The sequence below is a fragment of the Corythoichthys intestinalis genome, chromosome 20, assembly GCF_030265065.1.
Source record: "Corythoichthys intestinalis isolate RoL2023-P3 chromosome 20, ASM3026506v1, whole genome shotgun sequence".
Classification (NCBI taxonomy): Eukaryota; Metazoa; Chordata; class Actinopteri; order Syngnathiformes; family Syngnathidae; genus Corythoichthys; species Corythoichthys intestinalis.
Window position 1 is genome coordinate 28,032,932 of NC_080414.1, and position 27,277 is coordinate 28,060,208.

A 27,277-nucleotide genomic window follows, 5' to 3' on the forward strand; every position below is an offset into this window, starting at 1 on the left:
ATGAATCCTCACTTTTTTTTTTTTTTTTTAAACTTAAGTAAAAGTAAAGATACAGGTGCAAAAAATACTTAAGTAAAAGTACGAGTAAGAAATGTATTGGTCAAAGTACAAAAGTACTTGCTTTAAAATTAACTTTACAAGTAAAAAAAAAAAAGTATTTTCTCCTATACATACATACAGAGATCTGAGTCAATATTCAAAGAAAGAACCAGAATATTCATGCATTGAAATTTATGCAGAATGGAAAAACCAAACAAAAAAATGACTGCTTCTGCTTACAGAAGCTTAAATGAAACAACAGATAGAAAGTCTTGTAGTTCTTAAAAGATAAAAAAATATTATGCGTTAAAATAGTTTGATATTAAAACCCCTCTTGATGTTTTCATTTTTATACAATTTGTAAAATTAGTTTAACTAGCAGTTCGCCGTTGTTGTTGATGTTACGGTGCCGGGCTTCCAAAGTATGACTCTCGAGACATAAACATGTAATCTGCTCAGCCCTTTCAATTTCAACCTGAGAGGAACATTAATGTGCATGACAGCACTGTCGATATTTCACAAAACATAAAGCAAAAGCAAAACAATCAGGAAAGGCGGGCTGAGACGAGATGAGAGTAGACAAAACCGTTGTTCTACACTGGCGAAACGTCTACAAAAAGCAAATTTCACACCCAAAGTACTACCGTGCGCTTTCAGCTTGTTTTGTTTAGATGCATGCAGCTAGAACATACTAAAGATGCCTAGTAATAACAAATAAGGGTGGTTTAAATACGCTGCGTGACAAATGTAATCAACAATTTGTGTTAAAGCTAGCAAAAGAAAACACAATTCTTAAAAGTGTGAGAGGGAAACACATGCAAAAGTATTTTGAAGCAGTGAAAAGGTAGTAAAAGACACAATAAAAACACAAATAGTAAGTACTCGCTGCTTTTAACCGATGTGCACATGAGTTGGACATCTCGCCGCGTAGTAAGGAATTGCAGAACACCGGTAGTGTCCGTCTAGTGACAGTGACAAACTACGTCATCACCCTGAGCGTCCATTGCGTGCATAAAACACGTAGGTCATAATTTTCTAATCACATATTTTGATAAAAGAGAACAATTGTGGCTTATTAGAGCCTTCAAGTCTTTAAGTCCGAGTTTCCCTCTAACAAGCTAAAAAACACCAAAACTTAGCTTGATGGCGGATTGCAAGCAATTATAAAGTGCATACCACCACATACTGTACAAGAGTGTGGTGTGTGGTGGTTTATATTGGTCAATATCATGTTCACCTGCCTAATCTTGATTGTACTTGTGTTGCTGCCCCTAGTGCTCAGTTACGGTATAGTTGCATGGGGCTTATTGATCGCGCCGGAGGCATGAAAACAAAACTATCAATTCACAATGAGAAAAAAAGGAAACCAACAAAAGTAACATGTAACGCAGGCGACAATTTGAAAAGTAGTGGAGTAAAAAGTATAGCTAGCTGCTGTCAAATGTAGTGAAGTAAAAGTGAAAAGTAACACTTCATATTTGTACTCACGTAAAGTACAGATGCACAAAAATGTACTTAAGTACAGTAACGAAGTATTTTGACTTTGTTACATTCCACCACTGGAAATACCACTGGCACCACCCATCATTGGGTACCAGAGTAATAATCACATAAATGATTATTTAGCAATCAAACCTAGTAACAATAAATATAAAAACAATGAGTTGAACTACTGGTCTCTAGTTGTAATTAACATATTCTGACCATTTGAAAGTGTACAGTGAACAAAGCATGTTCACTTAAGCAGGGATCTCCAACCACCGGGCCGGGGACCAGAACCGGTCCATAGCGCATTTGCTACTGGGCCGCAGAGAATTTTCTCGATAATGACAAAGGTTGAGAATGACTGAAAAACAGACGTCTTTCACGATTGGAGAAGAACTCATCATGCCTGTGACCAAAGATATGTTCTGTTTTTATTGAGAGGCCGCTGTTAAAAATGGTAAGTTAGCATATGGTAAGTTAGAGTATCCCTTCACTTAATATTCGTTTTTAACTCCTTCATGTGATTTTATATTTACTGTAATTTTCTACCTCACATTGCCAGTCAAGATGAAAAAAAGCCCGACTACACACCGGTCCGTGATGCAAAAAAGGTTGGGGACGACTGCACTAAATGATGAAGGTGGACAATTTAGACCTTGCAATAAATATTAGAGGATTTACAACAACATGGAGCCTATTACACTTGATAAAAATATCGATTTCATCTTAGTACAACATAAGACCATGAGAACATCGATTAAAAAAAATATTATTTTGAAATATAACCGGAAGCTGCATCCGGGTTAATGATGCAAGTCAGACAATTCTTGAGCAAGTAACGGGTACTACCAGGCCAGTGTTATCCGCACATCTACATAATTATATTCTAAGTTTTCCTAAAAACGAGTGCCCTTGTTGTTATTGCTGAATAGTATAAAAACGATTTTCCTGGATCTTATTACTGCTCCGCGTCGATAGAAAATTGCGCATCATGACGTCCAAACGCAGGCCGAGTGACAGAGAAGTTATAAACTCTTCTTTTCGATAACTTCAAGTTGAATGGGAGCGGACTAGACAGGGAAGGCAGCCATGAACTTCGGCGTCCCCGCTAACTCGCTGCTTCTCCTCCGCGCATGCGATGAGGGGGACTACGAAACGGCCCGGGGGATCTTGGAGCCCGGAGCCTCGAAAGACTCCGGTCGGCAGAGCAGACTGCGCTCGGATGCGGGCTCGGAGTGCAACACGGCCGATTTGTTGTTGTCTCTTGTACCGGTGGACTGCACGGACGAAGAGGGGAACACCGGCCTGCAGTTTGCCTCGGCCAGCGGTCATGAAAACTTGGTCCGTTTTTTGCTTCGAAAGGGGGCCTCGGTGGACAGCCGCAACAATTACGGCTGGACGCCCCTAATGCAGGCTGCCAGGTGGGTTGCAACATCCAAGATCTTACATTGGAATTCAAATCACTGCAAAAGCATCATGTGTCATTTACAGTATATTCTGGATGAACGATTTTACAAAAATCAACTCGTTGCGATTTTTCTGTCCAATACTGAGATTTCGATTTGATACACAATTTTCAGTCAGTGCAAAATTCACAAACATGACATAAAATTACATCCTACCAACAAAACATGATAAGTTTTGACCAGAGGTGGGTAGAGTAGCCAACAACTTTACTCAAATAAGAATAGCTTTACTTCTAAATAATATTACTCAATTAAAAGTAGTCGTCTAAAAATTTAATCTAGTACAAGTAAAAAAGTATTCATTGAATAAAATACACAAGTAATGAGTAACATTCTGGATAACTACTTACAACGTCTGTTAAAAAAATGGTATTTTTTTTCTCAGCACAACTTCATATATATGAACTAGGGTTGTTCCGCTCATGTTTTTTTGCTCCCGATCCGATCCCGATCGTTTTAGTTTGAGTATCTCCCGACCCCGATATTTCCCGATCCGATTGCTTTTTTTTGCTCCCGATTCAATTCCAATCATTCCCAATAATTTTTCCCGATCATATACATTTTGGCAATGCATTAAGAAAAAAATGAATACAACTCGGACGAATATATACATTCAACATACAGTACATAAGTACTGTATTTGTTTATTATGACAATAAATCCTCAAGATGGCATTTACATACATTATTAACATTCTTTCTGTGAGAGGGATCCACGGATAGAAAGACTTGTAATTCTTAAAGGATAAATGTGACTTTGTATATTGTGACTAAATATTGCCATCTAGTGTATTTGTTGAGCTTTCAGTAAATGATGCTGTAGCCATTTAACTGTTCTGCCCAAATGCATGATGGGAAGTGCAACCATGACTGTGCGTTGTGGTACCAATTCATAGATCTTCTCTGCGTTGGGAAATACTGTATGGGTAAAAGGGCGCCATTATAGATTGAACGCGATAATGCGTGAGTGGGTCGTGCAGCGCATGCGTTAATTGCGTTAAATATTGTAACATGATAAATGTAAAAAATATTAATTCTTGCCCCTACCTTAAGCTTAAACTAAAGACTCTGGAAGAGTGTAACACATTATGTCTAGAAAACGATTTAATTAAAAAAAAAAAAAAAAGGCATGTCCGATATTTTTTTGCCGATTCCGATAATTTGAAAATGACGTGATCGGACCCGATTGATCGGCATCAATCGGGACATCTCTAATATGAACTGTTATTATTATACAGTGGTACCTCGACATACGATCGCTTCGACACAAGATCTTTATGACATTTGACGTAAAATTTGACTCACCATTTGTTTCTACATCCGACGGCATGCTCGAAATGCGACGATTTATGACAGCGCCTCAGTTTTTGTTTGTTTTCCTTCAAGACAGATGCACAGTGGATTTTCTTGTGAGAGAAATCAACATGGGTTCCAAGAATGTTAGTGCAGGTGGTGAAAAAAAGGGAAAAGGCGAGGCTAACAATTGAAATGAAGATGGAAATGATATGAGCGGAGTGTGCGCGTCTGTGAACTGGCTGTGCATGGCTGTCACCCCAGGAGGAAACCTCTTCTGAAGACGGTACCCAAGAAAGCCCGCAAACAGTTTGCTGAAGAGATGTCAACAAAGCACATGGTTTACTGGAACCATGTCCTATGGTCTGATGAGACGGGCGGGCTTTCTTGTGTACCGTCTTCAGAAGAGGCTTCCTCCTGGGGTGACAGCCATGCACACCAATTTGATGTAGAGTGCGGCGTATGATCTGAGCACTAACAGCTTGACCCCCCACCTCTTCAATCTCTGCAGCAATGCTGACAGCACTCCTGTAACAAGTCACATGACATTTTGGAGGGAAAATGACAAGCAGTACTCAATTTGGACATTTAGGGATGTACTGTAAATAGTTTCTAAGGGGTGTACTCACTTTTGTTGCCAGGGGTTTAGATATTAATGGCTATAAATTGAGTTATTTTGAGGGGAAAATAAATTATATAATATAGTATATATACTCGATTATATAAGCTGCACACAGACTACTTTTCATTGCGTCAAAGTGTCATTTTGTCAGTGTTGTCCCATGAAAACATACTTATCAGCAAAAATGCGAGGGGTGTACTTACTTTTGTGATATACTGTATGTCGAATGTGCGGCTCGTCTTTAAGTTCACTGTGGCGCCGTGTTACCACAACAAAGAGCTTTTTACGTTGAAATTCTCGTGAATAAATGCTTAAATACCTGAATTCTTTATAGATATAGATGTAAAACAGTCTAGATTCTTGGTGAAAAGCAAAATAAAAGATGTGCAGGTAGCATTTATTTTACGTGAATATTGCGAACTAGTATGATGCCAATGCCTTAGCTGATAATTTTTCCATTTTTTTCATGTTTCAAAATGCATGCATGGTACGAAAAATATAATAATTACCTTGAATCCTCAAACAAATCACTCCTGAGACAATCCTTTATTTTTGTATGTGGTACAGCTTTTGTACTTTTTGAACCGAAATCCACCGTTAGTTCGCGGCTTGCGTGTTTGTGAATAGCTTCTCTTAATGTGGGCGGCCCCCTGCTTGAAGGAGTTGCGGAGTGCATGGCCGAGCTGACCCGTCAATAATGATGATGTCTATGGCACTAATATAATGTGTAAAATTATGAGTAGCAGTCTTTACCAGTCATTTAAGTGGTAAGTACTTGCCAGTGTGCCTTATGAAGAACACACTTAGCAACAAGTGCTATAGAAAATGGATGGATGGATGGATGGATGGATGGGTGGATGGATGGATGGATGGATGGATGGATGGATGGATGGATGGATGGATGGATGGAGAAGGAGAAACAGTAATATTAGTTGTCCATCTTATGTGTCTGTGCATGTTTAGATTTGGTCACCTGACTGTTGCCCACATCCTATTGGAGAACGGGGCAGACATTAACGGACGGAACAGGCTAGGAGCAAGTGTCCTGACTATGGCTGCACGTGGGGGACACACTCACGTAGTCAAGCTTCTCCTGGAGAGTGACGCCTTCGTCGATGACTTCGACCATCTGGCAGAGGCAGTCTCCAATGGAAATAACAACAACAGCTGCAGGTTTGGCCACTCTGTCATATACTGTATCATGGATGAGAACATTGAGATGTACCCTACTCACAAAAATAGGGATATTATTGGATGGATGAACACTATAAAGTACAAAAACATTGAGTTTGACATAAGCATTCCAGATATTAAAAAATGTCAAATCCTCCTGAAAAGTTTATAGTGCATTTTAAGGGAATCCTGAATGTAATTCAAAACCCCAGTATCTCCAACATTTTTTGAGTTTTCTATGTTTTTGTATAGTAGTGGTTATGTGTGCATTCTTTCCACAGTGCGGTTGGTTTTGGAGCCAGCGAAAGCTGCGCAGGAGGCGGTGTTAGAGATTTCATGGACGTTACAGCTCTGATGGTGGCGTCTCAGCACGGCCATGAAGCCATAGTGCGTTTGCTGCTGGAGTGGGGCTCCGATGTCAGCTTTACGCAGAAAACTACCGGCTGGGGTCCCTTAATGGTGGCTGCGCTCAGTGGCAAGGTAGGCCTTTTATTGTTACTTGTGCATTTTAAATTCAGGAGACAATGACCAATCAACTTGTGTTCTTTGCAAGGTGGCCGTAGCCCAGCAGCTGGTGGAGCGTGGCGCTGATCCAGACCGAGTTAATGTATTGTCCAAGACAGCATTTGAACTAGCTATGCAGCTAAAACAGAGAGAGATCAAAACGTATCTGGACTCTATCACCACTGTACGACCACAGACTGGTATGACTCAATACAATGTGCTTAAAAAACACGTTTGTGCTACAAGTGCCGACTCCAGTTTGTTTAGCTCCAAGACACCATAAGTGCTCTTTGACTTCCTTGCTTTTGGTGTCTTCTGTCCAACATTTAGTACATCAAATAAAGACTAACGTATTGTACTACAAGAGTTGCTACACTTAACACTAACGTGAAAGACAAAAGCAAAGGAAGTTAACACTCCCCTAGTTATTCAGCCTCTTTGTAGCATCTCTGCTTCAGTAGTTCGGGATTTTACCTTTAGAATGTAACGTGTTGTTGACTTATTTATACATATAGTGCTTTTAAAAAGCTGGAAATTAAGTGCCTGCAGGGTTAATACAGTGGTATGAATAAGTATCTGAACTTTTTTGGAATTTTTCACATTTCTGCATAAAATCACTATCAAATGTGATCTGATCTTTGTCAAAATCACACAGATGTAAAAACAGTGTATGCTTTAACTAAAATCTTCCAAACATTTATAGGTTTTCATATTTTAATCAGGATAGAATGCAAATAATGACAGAAGGGTGAAAGTAAGTAAATGAATCCTCTGCCTAAGGAGACTTAAAGAGTTATTGAAACCAATTTTTACCAAACAATTTAAGTCAGGTGTGTGCCTAATCACTGATGAGTAGTTTAAAGCTGCTCTGCCCACTATAAAACACACAATTGGTAAAAGTTGTCTTGATGAGAAGCATTGTCTGATGTGCATCATTGCTCGGTCAAAAGAGCTGTCTGAAGACCTGTGATCAAAGATTGTTGATTTGTATAAAGCTGGGAAAGAATACAAAACCATCTGTAAAAGTCTGGATGTTCATCAATCAACAGTCAGAGAAGTTGTCTACAAGTGGAGAGAGTTTGGCACTGTTGCTTCTCTCCCAAGAAGTGGCCGTCCACCAAGATGACGCCAAGAGTTCAGTGCAGAATACTCAGAGAGGTAAAAAAACAACCCTAGCGTGTCTGCTAAAGACTTACAGAAATCCCTGGCACAGTCCAATATCTCTGCAAACATCAACTACATGTAAAACTATAGCCAAAAATGGTGTTCATGGTAGAACTCCACGGAGAAAACCACTGCTCTCTGAAAAAAAAGCATTGTTACTCGTTTAATGTTTGCGAAAAGGTACTTGGACACGCCACAGAAGTTTTAGCAAAATATTTTGTGGACTGATGAAAGCAAATTTGAATTGTTTGGGAGTAACACACAACGTCATGTGTGGAGGAAAAATGGAAGAACTCACCAACATCAACACTTCATCCCCACTGTGAAGCATGGGGGAGGGAGCATTATGATTTGGAGCTGTTTTGCTGCCTCAGGGCCTGGGCAACTTGCAATCAATTATGGAAGAATGAATTCAAAAGTTTATCAGGATGTTTTGCAGGAAAACCTGAGGCTATCTGTCAGACAGTTGAAGGTAAAAAGAGGATGGATGGTGCAACAAGACAATGATCCAAAACACAGAAGTAAATCAACTTCAGAATGGTTTCAGAAAAACAAAATACACGTTCTGGAGTGGCCAAGTCAAAGTCCAGACTTGAACCACATTGAGATGCTGTGGCAGGACCTAAGGACAGCGATTCATGCCATAAATCCCAGGAATCTGACTGAACTACAGCAGTTTTGTCGAGAAAAATGGGTCAAGATTAGTCCTGATCGATGTGCCAGACTGATCTGCAGCTACAGGAAGCGTCTGGTTGAAGTTGTGAAGTTGTTGCTGCCAAAGGGGGGGTGGCACAAAATATCAAATGTGATGGTTCACTTACTTATTTTTTCCCCTTCTGTCATTGTTTGCATACTATCCTCATTAAAATATGAAAACCTATAAATGTTTGGGTGGTTTTAGCTAAAGCAGATACTGTTTTTTTTCATTTGTGTGATTTTGACAAAGGTCAGATCACATTTGATGGTGATTTTATGCAGAAATCTGAGAATTTCCAAAATGTTCAGATACCGGTACTTTTTCATACCACTGTATGTCAAATTAAACAAATTCAAATACCTGAATTTATTTAACATATAAAAATATTGTACCAATCCAGTTGCATGTAAACTGTACGTAACTTCCACACAACATAACAGCTCTTTTAAAGTGATATAAATATATTTTTGCACCATTCTGTAAAAGTACCACAGTTCCAATGTGCTGGAATGCCTTGAAATATAATCTTAAAACTAAACTTTACTGTATGAACATCACTATTGTTTCTTCCCAGACGATGAGAGGCGAAGACCAGATGTGTTCAGCGCCCTCAAACTTGGTATGTTGGGATGATTACCTTCCCAAAAACAACATTGGGGTTGTTTGTAAAACGATCTCTTTCTTTGTTTATGCTCAGGAAATTCCCAGCTAGTCAAAGAAATCTTAGAAGAGGATTCCAATCAGGTGAATTCCTCCAATCAGGAAGGAGCATCGCCACTCATGATAGCAGCGGTGAGCGGTCAGTTAGAAGTTGTGCAGCTAATGGTGGAGAAGAGGGCCGACATCGACAAACAAGACGGAGTCCATGGTTGGACAGCCTTGATGCAGGCCACATATCATGGGTGAGCGGGAAGAAGTAATCATTTAAAAAATGACATGCATTCTTATATTTTTTTATCATTGTTATAATGAAGGATACATACAGTATTTTTCGGACCATAAGTCGCATCTGAGCAAAAAAAAAAAAAAAAAGCTGCAATGCTCAAGTAGGTCGAAATCCAGCGTAGGGCTACTGCATCTTAAAACATGTTTTGTCTTCTCCTTGGCATAACTGTTGTTGTGATTTGGTCTAAACAAATAAAAGTTGATTTGATTTTATTTGACTTAGAACACATCCATAACTGAACAGTATGGACATGCAGGTGACAATGTTTTTTTAGGTAACCTATTGTGGTTCCTTGGTTTTATTATTATTATTATTATTACGATAGTTATTCTTTGTTCCGCAGCCCCTTTGAGCTTAATTTGACCCCCTTAGAATGCTTCAAAATGCACCAAAATCGGCAGGCAGGTCAAGACAGGTGCAATCTTTGATACCGTGTAAAGACAAATTCCAAATACACTATGTAGCGCCCCCCCCCAGCAGTCATTGTTTGTCCCGTTGAAGCTTTGAGCCCTACTTTGATCCCCTCAGAATGCTTCAAAACTTACCAAACTCAACAGCCAGGTGAGCACTGGTGAAAACTTTGATAAAATGTATAAAAGGAAAAAAAAAAAAAATCAAAATATGCGTAAATGTGTAGCGCCCCCTAGGAACAAAACCAACATTTCATTTCATTTCATTTTTTTTATTTTACTTTTTTTAAGGTGAAAGAGGAGGTAACAATGCAAAGGTTAAAACTTTGAACACATCAGTACTATATGAATGGGATATACATGGTGCCCAGACTGCCGTTAGTACTACATCCAGTTTTCTTTGGGTGGGCAGAGCGTACTGTGGGTGGGAACTGCCCAACCCCCCCCCCCCCCCCCCGTAACTCCAACGTATTTGCTGTTAAATAACTGTTTATGCATTTTAGTGCAAATTTTAATTGAACTTAACAGACATTTTAAGTGCATTTCAACTATCAAATACAGCATAGAGAAATTCCTTTTGCAACACTGTATTTTCTTACAGAAATAAAGATATTGTCAAGTACTTATTGAGTCAAGGAGCTGATGTCAACCTTCGAGCAAAGAATGGATACACAGCTTTTGATTTAGTCATGCTGTTGAATGATCCAGGTAACCACTGTTATGTATTAAAACTTTCAATATAACACATTTTGTGTTTTCTTTTTGGTCACCAACATTTTTACTGTGCTCTCTCCTAACGCTGCAGCTACCAATTATTTAAGTAATACATTAATCTATCATTTAAGTAGTTCGAATAATCGAGTAGTCGTATTACGAACATTTCATGTGTTGCAGAATACATTTAAGGAGATGTAAAACAAATAAACAGGTGTTTATTTATGGAATAATATTTATTTTGGCTTGCCAAGACTGCACTTTCAAAATATCATTAAATGCAAATACAAAATAAAATACCTGAGTTTTTCTTCAAACTATGCAGCATTTTACTTGCATTTCACAAGAATAAATGCATTTAATAATATATTTAAATACATTAGCTTAGCCTCAAACAGTCTGAAAAAATAAATGAGGATCTAAGTATAACAAAACAAAAGTCCACTAGCTTAAATGCTGTTAAATGCCAACTTTTTTTTTTTTTTAAATAATGCTCTGAAAAAAATCGTTCAGATTTTGCCCCCCCCAAAAAAAACTGCTAAATGTACTTCTAAACTAAATTATGATTACTTAAACAAAAATATTAGCTTAAACAAAAATTTACAACCTTATGTTACTTGACCTTAACAGCGAGCACTTGATTCAGCCATGTTAGACGAGCCGCTAGAGGGCAGTGTATCCACCCAAATCAATAAAACTAAATGCAAACATTTGGTTGCAAACACCAATATAATTTAACGAAACCTCGATGCAGCAAAATTTGATTCGAAGTTTTTTTTCTAATCGAATCACTTGAGTTAATTAATTAATCGTTCCAGCACTACTGTCTATCCATATAATATTAACAAAATGATCCCAATTATGCTTTTTTGAATTACTTAGTCAATTGTTTTATCTTCTGTGGGTTTTGTCAGACACTGAGCTAGTGCGTCTGCTAGCTTCAGTGTGTATGCAAGTAGACAAGGAGAGGTCCAAACATCGTGGTAGGACATCAGTGACTCATTCCAAAGGCAGACATGCCTTCAACAACGCTCCTTTGCCACCTGATGACAAAGGAGGACTCAAGGTGATTTTTTTTCCCGTTGGCACGTGATTACTCTAAAATGCTAAGCATGTAAAAACAAAATCACCACACAGTTACGTACTCAAATTTGTGTAATTTTGAATTACTAGGCTTCAAATGGTAGATTTTTAGGCCTTTTGTTGCATGCTACAACAGTTGCCGATACGCTTGAGATGTTTATTGACAAATTGACATGCTGAACTGTAACCCCAAATCCAGTCCTGGTGGAACCGAATGTCTAATCGGTTCAGGCGACTGAAGCTGACTCACACCTTGAGGCACGGCCTTTTGTCCAACCGACTGGCTCCATTCCCTGATGACGCAGAGACATCGCTGGATGCAACAATGAAAGCGGACGTAAATCCTGCGAGTACCGCCAACGCTGCTCTGGCATCTACTGGTACCCAGGGAGGAAGTGACATCAGCGCTGTCTGGGCAGTTAAGACCAAAGATGCAGGTGAAACAGAAAATTAGAGTGCTGAATAGATTACTCGTACAGTCTAGAGGCGTAAAATACCTAAATTATGTCGGTATCTTTCCCAGGTCTATGCAGGTCATCGTCAGAAAAAGAGGACATGCTAATTACCACGATGGTAAGAATATTCAGTTTAAGGAAACTAATCTCAGTCCTAAATGAAGGATAACTGTATAAATTCAACTTTTATAAAGATCAGTGCAAATGTATATATATATTTTTAAATAATACCTAACGTTTTTGATGATTTAAAAAAGTGTTGAAGCGTGACAGATGTCTACATTTCTCAGGATTCCATTTTTTTCCCCTTCAGCTTCGAAGTGGAGCGCCTCTGACCCGGCTACCTAACGACAAGCTGAAGGCAGTCATCCCTCCCTTCCTGCCCCCATCCAACTTCGAATCATGGAACTCTGATCGCTCACATCTCCTCAGGGAGGGAAAAAGTGAAGCACCCCGGCTTCCCATGCCTCCCCAGAGAAAGCTAAACAGCAGCGGAAACTCCGATATTGTACTTGCATGTTAACAAATACATAAAAAAAAAAAACCTCACCTGTCTGTTTTTTCTTTCTTTTAACCGGATTTTCATCTCTGTAGACATCCATCAGTCGAGTGGTGAGCAGGTCCATTAAGTTTCCTGGCATTCCCAAAGGGCCATCGTCCTCTTCTCCTTCCAATTCAGGGCACTACCACTCACCTCACTCCTCTGGGGGCTCCAATGGAGTGGCGGGGCTCAATCGGGACACGCACAACCGCTCAGGTTCGGATGGACACAGAAATACATACAATATCCCTACAATGTAAAGTATAGTAAATATCCTTAACATCCATTTTAAGATGGTTAATGTACCATCTGACTACCATAATTTTCGAAGATGGTTAATGTACCATCTGACTACCATAATTTTCGGAGTATAAGCCGCAATTTTTTTCCCCCCTCATTTTGAATCCAGCGGTTTATAGCCTAGTGTGGCTTATTTATTGATTTATTTGGGTTAATAGGTAACACTTTATTTGACAGCGGCGTCATAAGACTGCCAAAGGACCGTCATAATTATGACATGACACTATAATGGGCATTAATTAAGGCCTAGGACAGATGTCATTAATTGTCATCCGGAAAATTATGTCACTAACTCCGTTTATGTCCTGCTTGGATCTTTTACATCCATTCAAAAGTGAGATCATTTGCCTGATGACACAAAATGACATCTGCCATAAGCATTCATTAATGCTCATGTCAGTGTCATGTCATAATTATGATGGTCTTATGACAGTCTTATAGCGCCACTGTCAAATAAAGTGGTACCAGATACCATAACTAGAAATTAATGAAACAACTGGAACAGTAACTAAAGAAATAATTAGCACAGAACATGAATTTTGATTGTTATTTACATCTGAAGCGCTGCAATGCATGCTACGAGGCATGTTGGATGAAAACAGTGTTGACACTAGGTAGCAGCGGAGGTTGACTGTCTCCCCCAAGGGAGCAGTGATGGCCAAATGAAGCTTCTTGAAGCAATTAAGCTTTGCAGTCAAATGGTTCAAAGCTTCATGGTGGTTCATTTGGTCTTATGACACTCTTATGATGACGCAGTGCATGCTAGGAGGCATGTTGGACAAAAACAGTGTTGACAATAGGTGGCAGCAGTAGTTGACTGTCTCCCCCAAGGGAGCAGTGATGGCCAAATGAAGCTTATTGAGCAATGAAGCTTTGCAGTCAATTGGTTCAAAGTTTCACTTGGTTTCATGACAGTCTTATGATGCCGCTGTCAAATAAAGTGTTATCGATTAATGTCTTTTGGTGTAAATATCCCATAATACATTGAGGGCAGCTGCGGCTTATAGTCTGGTGCGGCTTATCTATGAACAAATGCTGTTTTCGTGTCAAATTTGGTGGGTCCAGGCTTATAGTCAGGTGCGCCTTATAGTCCGAAAATTACGGTAGTAAGACTATTCAGGACACTAGTGGAACAGCTTTGCAACATTTTTTTCACCACTGCTGTTCACTACTTTTTGACATTTTTGCACATCAGCCAGACAACTCCAATACATTATTTATAAAATATACTTATATAAATACACTTAAATTGCATGACTAAGGAAAGTAGATTTCAAAGTATTACAAGCAAGGCTAATAAAAATATGTTACCTTAAAAATATTCAGATAATATTATAAAAAGAAAATACTACAATTTTAAAGTCATGTATGAATTTCAGAGATTTTTTTTTAACCAAAGTGATGGAATGTTGTGTCTGAGTCAGAGATGTAAAGTTATGGAACAAACAAAACAAATGAGTCAAGCGAAATAATAGTATAATTCAAAAACGTATTAAATCAATGGTATTAAATAACTATGAAATCATAAATAAAACAGCTACAAAAATTAAAAACATTTCGCAAACTTGGTGATTTATTCTAAAAGACTTAAGGGATAGTTGATTGTGAAATGTAATGAATCGTCCACAATTTGTGTCACTCCACCAGGGGGCAGTGCAGACGGCGTTCTCGCCCAGATAGCGGCTCAAAGGAAGAAAGCCGCAGGTTTGATTGATGTTAAGATTCAACCTGAAAAACAAGACACACAAACTTCACGTCAAGCTCCTCTCCCTGCCTCCTCTACCACCATGCCAACACCAGACATCAGCTTCCCTGACAACAACTCCCATCCCAATTTGGTCACCTCTGATATCTCCTCTAGAAGGGTCAGCATCCTATTTACTCCAGTCACATTCTTTAACACATTCTGGCAAACAATCTGAATTGGTCAATAGGAGCAATGATTATGAATTCCAAAATATTCTTCATTTTTCTTTTAGAAGATAGACTTGAAGAGGCGACCTCAATCCGGGAATTCGTCAACATCGAAGAGCACGTCGCCCACTCTGACTCCATCTCCTTCCCCGACCCCTAAGCCTTCCGGTGGACAAGGAGACTCCTTGTCTTCTACTTCTTCTCATCCTCGCTCCAAGAGCAGCGGCGGCTCCAGTAGCGGAACCATCACTGACGAAGGTAATCAAAAACAGGTTTAAATGATGTGAAATTAAAAAAAAAAAAACTGAAGTTTTTATCCTTTGGATTGTTTTTAGATGAACTATCAAGTATCTTAAAGAAACTCTCCTTGGAAAAATACCAGCCCATATTTGAAGAGCAGGAGGTATTTCTTCCTAACTTCTAAATATATGTAAAAAAAAAAAAAAAAAAAAAAAAGATTTAGTTTTCTTCTTGTCATCCTTTAGGTGGATATGGAAGCATTTTTGACTCTAACAGATGGAGACCTGAGAGAACTTGGCATTAAAACAGATGGACCTAGACAACAGATCTTGGCAGCCATATCAGAGCTCAACGCTGGGAAGGTATATTGACATATCAGTTCAATGAAAATGGTCTGGCATTAAAATTGTCCCTTACAATGCTGTGATTGAGACGAAACTTAGTTAATTAGTCATACTTCCCCATTAAACAGGAATTTGGCAGCCTTTTCTTGCATCCTAGTGCTGACGAACTCCATTAGTTTGAAGTGGCACATCTCAACTGAAAGACAAGCGTTGTATGAGTGGGAGGACCTAGGTTAATTCCCATGTTGTGACAGAGGTTTAAAGATAGTTGTTGCTGCATGTACACAAGAACTTGATGTTGTAAGATGAGCTCGAAATGATATGAAACTGTTTCAGGATGAGAATATGTGTTCTAGAACAGCCACACGTGGCCCTAGAGCCGCAGGTTGCAGGCTTCTGATTAGAAAGTGTATCATTGTCAATGGCTCTAAAGAGTACAGTTGTAACTTAGGAAATTAATTTGTTCTGGAAGTAATTTCGTAACCTGAAAATTCCGCAAGTAGAGACGCGTTTTCCATGTAAATGCCCCAATAAGTTCCAAGCACTACTGAAACGCCACATTAAATTTGATAACCGGGGTAAAACTGGAATAAAACAATACCCAAACACATTTTAATCATTCCATATACAGGACCTACCCGTTAATACCGGTAATGAAGTAGATAATAGAATATAATGCAAAGGAAAATTGGAAAATCAAATATCTTACCTTCCTTCTGTTTCAAGATGGTGCCTATCGCTTATCCTAATCTCTGTGACACAAAAACGCGAGGAGATATGTGCTCTAATGTGCTACTAATGTAGTGAACCGTGTGTGGGCTTTAAAAAAAATCTTCGTGAGACAAAATTGCGAGGAGACTTGTGCTCTTTTGGCGATGACGCTGAGCCCGCTATAACAACACCGTCGCTCCTGTGCAGGTCATCGCGCTGCTGAAGCATGATGGGAAGTATTATGACCAATAGGACAGCAGGATCGTATGGCGTGACATTTAAAAACAGAGAGCAGGAAGTACATACGCATCTTTTACAGTATTGTACTGTATTTTTGCCTCTCGTTTCCTGAAACATCTTTCATAACAATAGTAGTGCTGCAACGATTAATCGGTTAACCCAAGTAATTCGATTAGAAAGAGAAGGTTTGAATCAAATTTAGCTGCTTTTAGCATTTGTTTAATTAGAGTGGCGTTCTAATGGTTTGTTTTGAAAGTGTTTGCATTTAGTTTTATTAATTTGGGTGGATACACTGCCCTCAAGTGGCAACAGTGAATACGATATAACTCATCTAACATGGCTGGATCCAGCTGCTCCCTGTTAAGACCAACATCAGGTCGAAAGTTTTTGTTAGAGCTAAAATGATTGTTTATGCATTTTCAATTTAGCTTCCAGGTATATTTAGCAGTTTTTTTGTTTGTTTGGACAATGTGTTAAGAGCATCGTAAAAAAAATAAAATAAAAAGATGAATAAAGTTAGTATTTTACAGCATTTGAGCTAGCAGATTTTTGCTATGCACGTTAGCTAATTGTTCTGTTGTTGTACTTTGATCCTCATTTATTATTTTTTTAAGATGAGGTCATAAGCGGAGTTTAAGGGGGGTCCGGGGGGGGTCCAGCCCCCCCCCCCCGGTGGCCAAAAAGTGTCATTGCATGTCATTCACTTTCCTATATTTATAAAAGTTGTAAAGCAATAGAACAAACAAGAAAAATGAATGAAATTAACAAAAAAAGATATTTTTATAATAGTTCAAAATGATTTTTCGAACAAATGGCGGGAGGGCAATTTTATGATGAAATGATTTTTTTTCTTTGTTTCAAAATATTCTTTTTGATTGAAGCAACTTTTTTGGGGATTGAATGATTTAGAGAAATGTCACACAAAAGGATTGCTAAAATTAAAGATTTTTTTTAAAATGAAAAATTAAGTGTTCAAATGCAAATATTTGAGTCTCAAATATTTTTTTTCGCATTCAAAAACTTTTTTCTATGATTGAAAATTTTCTTTTTTTGATTGAAGTGATTTTTCTTTGGAAAATATATATTTTTTGTTTGAAGCAACTTATTTTTTGATTGAATAATAAAGACACAAATGTTCTAGCCAAAATGTGGCCAAACGCAAAACGACATTGCTTCAATCAAAAAAGTTGCTTCAACCTAAAAAAATTGACTTCAATTAAAAAAAAACAGCTTTCAAATGCATTTTTTTTGGAGTTTCAAATTTATTTTTGCATTCAAACACATTTTTTTTTGATTGAAGTGACTTTTTTTTTTTAATTGAAAATATATATTATGATTGAACTTTTGCGCAACTTTTTTTTTGGATCGAATAATGAAGACACAAATCTACCTCCATATACATTCATAATTTTTGACTGAGGTAACTACATTGGCACGACACCGGTGGGATTACCATTTTCAATGGATGACCATCTTGGTGAAAAGTATAGCTGTCCTAAGCAGCTTGATTTAGAATTCCCCTCAAGAATGATGGGAAACAAAAAACGCTTATTTTCAACTCATTATTATAAATATTCTTGTATGTTAATTTTATTGCTGACACTGCGTTTTGGGGTCATCAACATGTTGTGCCCCCCCCCCCCCCCCACACACACACACACAGTTCAACTTAGCCTATAGATCAAGGAATTTTAATTTATTGTTAAATGGATTCATTGCTCTTGTGAAATGAAAGTATGATCCTGCATTGTTTGAAAAAACACTCAGGTATTAATATTTTGCATTCACATTTAATGCTCTTTTGAAAGTGTAATCAGCATGCTTTTGTTTTACATCTCCTAAAATTGGTTTTGCAACACATTAAATTTTCCTAATCCAATTACTTGATTATTCAAACTAATTAGATCACTTAAATAATTGATAGATTCAGCCATAAACAAGAGGCAATATTTTCCCGTTGAGGCATAGCGTAACCTTACAATTCTGTTTGTAGAGACGTTTGTAAGTAGAGGTACCACTGTATACAGTAAATATGTTTTTGTGATTCTGATTCTCTGCAAATTTCAGGGGATCATTGTATTGTTTTTCCACTTTTCAGTATCTGCAGTCAAACCTAGCACTATGGATTGCAAAACCAATTTTTTTTGTCTTGTTCAGGGCCGAGAAAGGCAGATCCTTCAAGAAACCATCCACAACTTCCAGTCATCCTTTGGCAGCAGTGCCAGTAACCCGAGACCACCGGGAGAGCCACGCTGTGAGTGCTTCATTCCTGAAATATTTAATCAATTTGAGGGAATATTCCAATTTCCTGTATTGCTCATTAAATGACATTGTATTGTGTCACAAAAGCTGCCAGAGTTACTAGCCAAATTGAGTGTAGTGGTTTGTGCTACTAATTAGTGTGCTGTATGAAGTTGGCATGCAAGACTGCAGGATTCGTATGCTGAGGAGAACAGAGACCACATTTACAGCTTTAGGCCTTCTAACTTGTGTTGATTTTTTTCTTTCTTTTATTTTTTTTTTTTACAGTATCTTTGGCAGAGGTTGCGCTAAACTTTTTCGTTGTCTGTCATTTTGACTGACAGGGTCATAAAAATCCGGTCATAATCTATTTTTACCCGTCACTTAAATTTTTAAAATGACTATATCTTGATGCAGTCACTTTATGTATATACACAATAATACAATATAATATAAAGTAACTAACATTAGTGCAGTCATGGATTACAGTAAGCAGGCCAGTACTGTTTCCATATATATTTTTATTATATTATGTATATACAGGATATATATATATCCCCCCCCCCCCCCCCCCCAAGTGGGACCTTCCATGATCTTAATACATTTAATAATAATAAAATATTATATAATTCCAATATATATATATATATTTTTTTAAATTTAATTTATTATTATTATTATTAAATAAAAATGCACGTTGATACGACGCACATAAAGGCAACTTCCAATTAAAAAAAAAAATCGTTAGAAAGTTGTATGGACTTACAGTCCGCTAGCTTGTTGTTTCCTGTTGTCTTCCGAAATACACCTGGGTGACGGCGCGTCAAGGGTTCGTTCATAGCCGACGTGCTACCGTGGTATGCGAGCTCAGCTTAGCAAAAAGAGTACACACAGTGGTGGCACCCTCCATATTTTCCTTGAAATAATTTTAGTCTGGTCCGCTTTTTTGGCTTTATGCCGCTTTCACCGTGTTACCAATTCTGCCCTTCTTGGTAATTGGCGGCGTTTTCAACTGCTCGCCGCAGTGAGGAGTGAACCGGCGATTCACTTGATTCGTTGTCATCCTTCACTGCATCAGTCCCTCTTTTTTCACCTCTTTTATCAACACCATCGTCGTTTTGGGGCTTTTTGAAGAAACTTCGGACACTCAGTTGCCTTGACATTTTTCCGAGTAAGGCCAACGACGTCATGAATCAAGAGAGACAATAGCTAATTAATATGTTCACTCGCCACCCTGTGGTCTGGCGTGTTAATTGCAACCTGTCAAAATGACAGCTGGACTTCAGTTTTTTCCGTCACCGTTGTAAAAAACCGGTCAACGACGGAAAATATTCGGTTAACGCGACCCCTGATCTTTGGTGAGATTTTGGAATGAGCAACAAGTTACAGATTTTTAATTACGTAGATATGCACATCCAGAAACTTTCAGCATAGTTGCTGCATTATGATGACTAAATCCAAGGGCGTAGGTTTGCACTCAACATTGGTGGGGACGCTATAATAGCATAACCTGTACGTACACTTTTTGCTGGGGACGGGACATTAATAAGACCCAACAGATTATATGAACAGGGGTCAGGGCTACATTTCTCACGAATATGAACCTAATTAGTTGGCAGGCTAAATAATCGATGCAAAATAAATCTAAATCTAAACAAGTAAATTAAACATAACTGAAAAAAATGAACAATAATAAATAAAAATGGAGCCTTCCTTCAGGTAAAACACTACTGCTTTTGTCCACAAGAATCTCTAAAGTGCATCAATGGGTTGTGCAGTTATGGAAAAAAAATCTAAATTGGGATTAATTATTTACTTTGATTATGAGTCATGTAGGATTATCTGAAAAATGTCTGTAAAGGCTGCAAATAAACATATTTTTAATAAATAATGTTGAAAAGAAATTAATAATTGAAATCTACTAATACGTATTCAGGTATAAAAGTGTAAAGTCACAACATGCTCTGGCCTTTTCTCTGACTAAACCAGGCCGTTTACCGGACGAAAAGTAGGCATATGTGTTTTTTTGACTGTCAACACTTTCCTGTGAAACACAGAATGGGACCTCTCCCTGTCAGCAGCTTCTTGCTCACGTTTTTCTGGTTCTATAGTTCACTACATATCTCACCGTTTAATGAACGTTAAAAGAAGAAAACACATATAGGACGTCACTTCTCTCCAAACGGCTTCCTACTCCAGTTTCGCAGGTTAGCAAGTTCAGACAGTTCAATGTTAGGCTAACTATGACTCAGGTCGGAATTTTAGGAGCAAAATTAGTGGTGTGTTTCCCACCTCCATAATATTGATGTCGTTTTACATTACTTACAATGGCTTGTGGGCATGCATGTGTGTGGTGGGGGGTGGGGTCAAGTAAGTCATCAGCCAGTCAAATGTGCGTTTGAGGGAAAAAAAATGAATCGGCACATTTAGCAAGTGAAAAGGGGTAAATACAGTGCCTTGCAAAAGTATTCGGCCCCCTTGAGCCTTGCAACCTTTCGCCACATTTCAGGTTTCAAACATAAAGATATAAAATTTTAATTTTTTGTCAAGAATCAACAACAAGTGGGACACAACCGTGAAGTGGAACAAAATTTATTGGATAATTTAAACTTTTTTAACAAATAAAAAACTGAAAAGTGGGGCGTGCAATATTATTCGGCCCCCTTGCGTTAATACTTTGTAGCGCCACCTTTTGCTCCAATTACAGCTGCAAGTCGCTTGGGGTATGTTTCTATCAGTTTTGCAAATCGAGAGACTGAAATTCTTGCCCATTCTCCCTTGCAAAACAGCTCGAGCTCAGTGAGGTTGGATGGAGAGTGTTTGTGAACAGCAGTCTTCAGCTCTTTCCACAGATTCTCGATTGGATTCAGGTCTGGACTTTGACTTGGCCATTCTAACACCTGGATAAGTTTATTTTTGAACCATTCCATTGTAGATTTGGCTTTATGTTTTGGATCATTGTCCTGTTGGAAGATAAATCTCCGTCCCAGTCTCAGGTCTTGTGCAGATACCAACAGGTTTTCTTCCAGAATGTTCCTGTATTTGACTGCATCCATCTTCCCGTCAATTTTAACCATCTTCCCTGTCCCTGCTGAAGAAAAGCAGGCCCAAACCATGATGCTGCCACCACCATGTTTGACATTGGGGATGGTGTATTCAGGGTGATGAGCTGTGTTGCTTTTACGCCAAACATATCGTTTTGCATTGTGGCCAAAAAGTTCAATTTTGGTTTCATCTGACCAGAGCACCTTCTTCCACATGTTTGGTGTGTCTCCCAGGTGGCTTGTGGCAAACTTTAAACGAGACTTTATATGGATATCTTTGAGAAATGGCTTTCTTCTTGCCACTCTTCCATAAAGGCCAGATTTGTGCAGTGTACGACTGATTGTTGTCCTATGGACAGACTCTCCCAGCTCAGCTGTAGATCTCTGCAGTTCATCCAAAGTGATCATGGGCCTCTTGGCTGCATCTCTGATCAGTTTTCTCCTTGTTTGAGAAGAAAGTTTGGAAGGACGGCCAGGTCTTGGTAGATTTGCAGTGGTCTGATGCTTCTTCTATTTCAATATGATGGCTTGCACAGTGCTCCTTGAGATGTTTAAAGCTTGGGAAATCTTTTTGTATCCAAATCCGGCTTTAAACTTCTCCACAACAGTATCTCGGACCTACCTGGTGTGTTCCTTGGTTTTCATAATGCTCTCTGCACTTTAAACAGAACCCTGAGACTATCACAGAGCAGGTGCATTTACACGGAGACTTGATTACACACAGGTGGATTCTATTTATCATCATCGGTCATTTAGGACAACATTGGATCATTCAGAGATCCTCACTGAACTTCTGGAGTGAGTTAGCTGCACTGAAAGTAAAGGGGCCGAATAATATTGCACGCCCCACTTTTCAGTTTTTTATTTGTTAAAAAAGTTTAAATTATCCAATAAATGTTGTTCCACTTCACGATTGTGTCCCACTTGTTGTTGATTCTTGACAAAAAAATTAAATTTCATATCTTTATGTTTGAAGCCTGAAATGTGGCGAAAGGTTGCAAGATTCAAGGGGGCCGAATACTTTTGCAAGGCACTGTATAAGTCAGAACATAACAAAAAATAATTCGCTTAATAATGGCAGGGTCAGTTCTATCGTTACAACATATTGAAAGACAGTCTAAATTACGGTGTATCACAAAAGTGAGTACACCCCTCGCTTTTCTGCAGATATTTACGTATATCTTTTCATGGGACAACACTGACAAAATGACACTTTGACACAATGAAAAATAGTTTATGTGCAGCTTATATAATAATTTATTTTCCCCTCAAAATAACTCAAAATATAGCCATTCATATCTAAACTCCTGGCAACAAAAGTGAGTACACCCCTTAGTAAATACGTACATCCCTAAATGTCCACATTGAGTACTGCTTGTCATTTTCCCTCCAAAATGTCATGTGACTCATTACAGGAGTGCTGTCAGCATTGCTGCAGAGACTGAAGAGGTGTGTGTGTGTGTGGGGGGGGGTCATTCCCATCACCATGCTTGACTGTAGGCATGACACACTTATCAGTTTGTACTCCTCACCTGGTCACCGCCACAGATGCTTGAGACCATCGGAACCAAACAAATGAATCTTCGTCTAATCAGACCATTGGACATGGTTCCAGTAATCCATGTGCTTTGTTGACATGTCTTCAGCAAACTGTTTGTTGGCTTTGATGTGTACCGTCTTCAGAAGAGGCTTCCCCCTGGGGTGACAGCCATGCACACCAATTTGATGTAGAGTACGGCGTATGGTCTAACCACTAACAGGCTGAACCCCTACCTCTTCAATCTCTGCAGCAATGCTAACAGCACTCCTGTAACGAGTCAAATGACATTTTGGAGGGAAAATGAAAAGCAGTACTCAATTTGGACATTTAGGGATGTACAGTGGGGCAAATAAGTATTTAGTCAACCACTAATTGTGCAAGTTCTCCCACTTGAAAATATTAGAGAGGCCTGTAATTGTCAACATGGTTAAACCTCAACCATGAGAGACAGAGTGAAAAAAACAACAGAATTTTTAATTTTTTTGATTTTTAAAGAATTTATTTCCAAATCATGGTGGAAAATAAGTATTTGGTCAATACCAAAAGTTCATCTCAATACTTTGTTATGTACCCTTTGTTGGCAATAACAGAGACCAAACGTTTTCTGTAACTCTTCACAAGCTTTTCACACAGTTGCTGGTATTTTGGCCCATTCCTCCATGCAGATCTCCTCTAGAGCAGTGATGTTTTGGGGCTGGGCAACACGGACTTTCAACTCCCTCCAAAGATTTTCTACTGGGTTGAGATCTGGAGACTGGTTAGGCCACTCCAGGACCTTCAAATGCTTCTTACGAAGCCACTCCTTTGTTGCCCTGGCTGTGTGTTTCGGATCATTGTTATGCTGAAAGACCCAGCAACGTCTCATCTTCAATGCCCTTGCTGATGGAAGGAGATTTTCACTCAAAATCTCTCGATGCATGGCCCCATTCATTCTTTCCTTTGCACAGATCAGTCGTCCTGGTCCCTTTGCAGAAAAACAGCCCCAAAGCATGATGTTTCCACCCCCATGCTTCACAGTGGGTATGGTTTTCTTTGGATGCAATTCAGTATTCTTTCTCCTCCAAACACGAGAACCTGTGTTTCTACCAAAAAGTTCTATTTTGGTTTCACCTGACCATAACACATTCTCCCAGTCCTCTTCTGGATCATCCAAATGCTCTTTAGCGAACCACAGACGGGCCTGGACGTGTACTTTCTTCAGCAAGAGGACACGTTTGGCAGTGCAGGATTTGAATATCTTGCGGCGCATTGTGTTACTGATAGTAGCCTTTGTTACTGTGGTCCCAGCTCTCTGTAGGTCATTCACTAGGTCCCCCCGTGTGGTTGTGGGATTTTTGCTCACTGTTCTTGTTATCATTTTGACGCCACGGGGTGAGATCTTGCATGGAGCCCCAGATCGAGGGAGATTATCAGTGGTCTTGTATGTCTTCAGTTTTCTAATAATTGCTCCCACAGTTGATTTCTTTACACCAAGCGTTTTACCTATTGCAGATTCAGTCTTCCCAGCCTGGTGCAGGTCTACAATTTTGTATCTAGTGTCCTTCGACAGCTCTTTGGTCTTGGCCATAGTGGAGTTTGGAGTGTGACTGACTGAGGTTGTGGACAGGTGTCTTTTGTACCGATAATGAGTTAAAACAGGTGTCATTAATACAGGTAACGAGTGGAGCCTCGTTAGACCTCGTTATAAGAAGTTAGACCTCTTTGACAGCCAGAAATCTTGCTTGTTTGTAGGTGACCAAATACTTATTTTCCACTCTAATTTGGAAATAAATTCTTTAAAAATCAAACAATGTGATTTTCTGTCCCCCCCCCCACATTCTGTCTGTCATGGTTGAGGTTTACCCATGTCGACAATTACAGGCCTCTCTAATCTTTTCAAGTAGGAGAACTTGCACAATTGGTGGTTGACTAAATATTTACGGTATTTGCCCCACTGTTTGTAGTTCCCATGCAGTGTATTCACTTATGTTGCCAGGGGTTTAGATATTAATGGCTATATTTTGAGTTATTTTGATGGGAAAATAAATTAACTCTATTATATAAGCTGCACACAGACTACTTGTCAAAGTGTCATTTTGTCAGTATTGTCCCATGAAAAGATAAACTTAAATATCTGCAGAAATGCGAGGGGTGAACTCACTTTTGCGATACACTACGTATATAACTGAAGTCATTTTATAATGCAAATAAGGTTGCTTAAAAGTTAGTTGGGACAGTTTGAGCATCCTGAAAAGTTGGTAGTGTTACGTCCCTACCTCTCTATGCAAACCTACGCTCTTCACTAAATCTCAGATTTTTAAAAATGGGTTCTGTGTCTTTAGAATAGACGGAATGGTCTGTGAAGGTGTTATTAGTGTATAAGTTCCTAAATTTGAATAATGGCAGGAAAAAGGAAACCATTTCAATATGACCTGGTAATCACTCTCTCGCTTCCCCCCATTCCCTCTTTTTCCACTTTAGCTCCAACTAACTGGATGAGACACCAGGTTCGTTCCTCCAGTAAGAGGTAACTCTGAAACTGACAGCAAACCACTTAAAATAATACTCAAATGCTGGTGACCTGAAGCAATTAAATGACTGAATTCTAGACAAGTGTTCTGTAAAAATGAATGGTGGCATTGGTACAAGAAGAGACACTATGCCAGCACCTACTCATTAGCAAATTTTCCTTCAAGTGCTTCAATGGACACTCAAACTAAAAACGTGCAATTATATGGAAAGAGAATATGAGACAGACATTTTATATCTTAAAACATTGCACTTCTTGGTAACAAGATCCTGTCATTGTGAAATAAATAAACCTTATCATGCTTTAGTGGTGATTTTTTTAAAAAAACATTTTTTCATAAATATGGTTCACATGTAAGAGTGACCTTATACAAACGCTTGTATTTGCCTTGGTGACCTCACAGTTGACACTATCCTGTCTATGCCGGATGGCTTGTGACTGGTTTCCCTCCGTGCTGTCAACACTTGTACACATCCATGAAACTTGGTTATTAGCAGCTGTGTTTAACACCCAATGAGCACATCTCTCTGAGGCCTGCATATTGTTAGCATAAGCAGTTGTTGGCTCATTTCACATTACCATTCCAGTGTCAACATCCTTTCTTGCAGCAGAGTCATGTTGCTGCCAGGGATTGCCAGGCATCTTTGGATGTTTTCCTGTTTTATTTCCGCTTTTAGTCTCACTTTTATTAAAACTTTGTAGCACCTGAAAAAAACTGACATGATTTTCTGTGTGCTTTATGTAAGTTATCAATTATCAGGGTGAAATAAGGACATTTAGCGTATTTTATCGCTGTCAAATGTCAAACCAGCAAGTACGTAAGGATTTGTTTGTCTTGTCTCCTTGAGCAATCATTAATGTCATGAACAGTTCTGCCCTAAATAATTGTGACAGAAATGAAATGAGTGGATGTTAGGTGTCGTCTGCAAGTGACCGTCTCATCAATGATTCATGTCCATTAGAATCAGACATGTCATGTCACCTCTCTACGCGTCCCTTCATATCCCACAGTGACGTCTTGATCAATGAAAGCCACACTATTGCAACTGGCATGTGGCTTTCAGTGGCTCCATTGTCACTCCAACGCTCACACGCGTTTGCGTGCGAAGGTGGATGCAAGCAACGTTGGCAGGGCTTTAAGTCTGGGCTTAATCTAGATGGCATCTTGGATGGCAATGCCAGTGGATTTATAAAGCAACTAAAACATTCATCTAGCTTTAATAGAAGACACGACAGTGTTGAGCTACATTTACACTGCAATACCTCTACCAATGACGCCAGCATGTCTGATGGGATCTCTCATGTTTCTTACGTGGTTGTCTAAGATGAAACGTGGACGTAGGGTAGCGTCGGAGCATGTTTGTGGTTCCTGCAGAGTTGAATGAAGCTCCCCTGCCGGCTTGGCGCCGGAGTCAGTGCCAGCACGGGGTGCTCATGTATACAGGCCGCCGCACCACAAATGTTTGATATTTGTTTTCTGTCAACAGCTGACTCACGAATCCAAGAGATAATTATTGCCAGAAAAAAAAAGGCGAGCTCTTGCCATCACTCCAACATAGTGGCACCAAAATGCCAAAAGGTATCACCAAAGCAATACTTTTCT

General features: G+C 39.0%; 1 protein-coding gene across 1 annotated transcript; it reads left to right on the forward strand.

Annotated features, from left to right (window-relative positions):
• The first annotated feature begins 2,365 nt into the window (after positions 1 to 2,365).
• Positions 2,366 to 25,980, forward strand: LOC130908780 (ankyrin repeat and SAM domain-containing protein 6-like). Its single transcript, XM_057824575.1, has 18 exons — positions 2,366 to 2,945; positions 5,868 to 6,077; positions 6,359 to 6,557; positions 6,631 to 6,781; positions 9,017 to 9,061; positions 9,140 to 9,344; positions 10,400 to 10,506; positions 11,427 to 11,578; positions 11,795 to 12,032; positions 12,119 to 12,168; positions 12,364 to 12,558; positions 12,645 to 12,807; positions 14,539 to 14,756; positions 14,871 to 15,063; positions 15,141 to 15,208; positions 15,291 to 15,407; positions 18,498 to 18,594; positions 25,626 to 25,980. The coding sequence occupies exons 1-18, from the start codon at positions 2,614 to 2,616 to the stop codon at positions 25,673 to 25,675; spliced, it is 2,790 nt and encodes a 929-aa protein (XP_057680558.1). The 5' UTR covers positions 2,366 to 2,613; the 3' UTR covers positions 25,676 to 25,980.
• The last annotated feature ends 1,297 nt before the right edge of the window (positions 25,981 to 27,277 follow it).

What these genes read in the sequence shown, in the direction of transcription:
- LOC130908780 (XM_057824575.1), top strand. Translation starts at nt 2,614, where the DNA reads ATGAACTTCGGCGTCCCCGCTAACTCGCTGCTTCTCCTCCGCGCATGC. An exon ending in ATGACAAAGGAGGACTCAAG is followed by an intron (nt 11,579 to 11,794) that starts GTGATTTTTTTT and finishes CCCCAAATCCAG; the next exon opens with TCCTGGTGGAACCGAATGTC. An exon ending in CAGAGCTCAACGCTGGGAAG is followed by an intron (nt 15,408 to 18,497) that starts GTATATTGACAT and finishes TGTCTTGTTCAG; the next exon opens with GGCCGAGAAAGGCAGATCCT.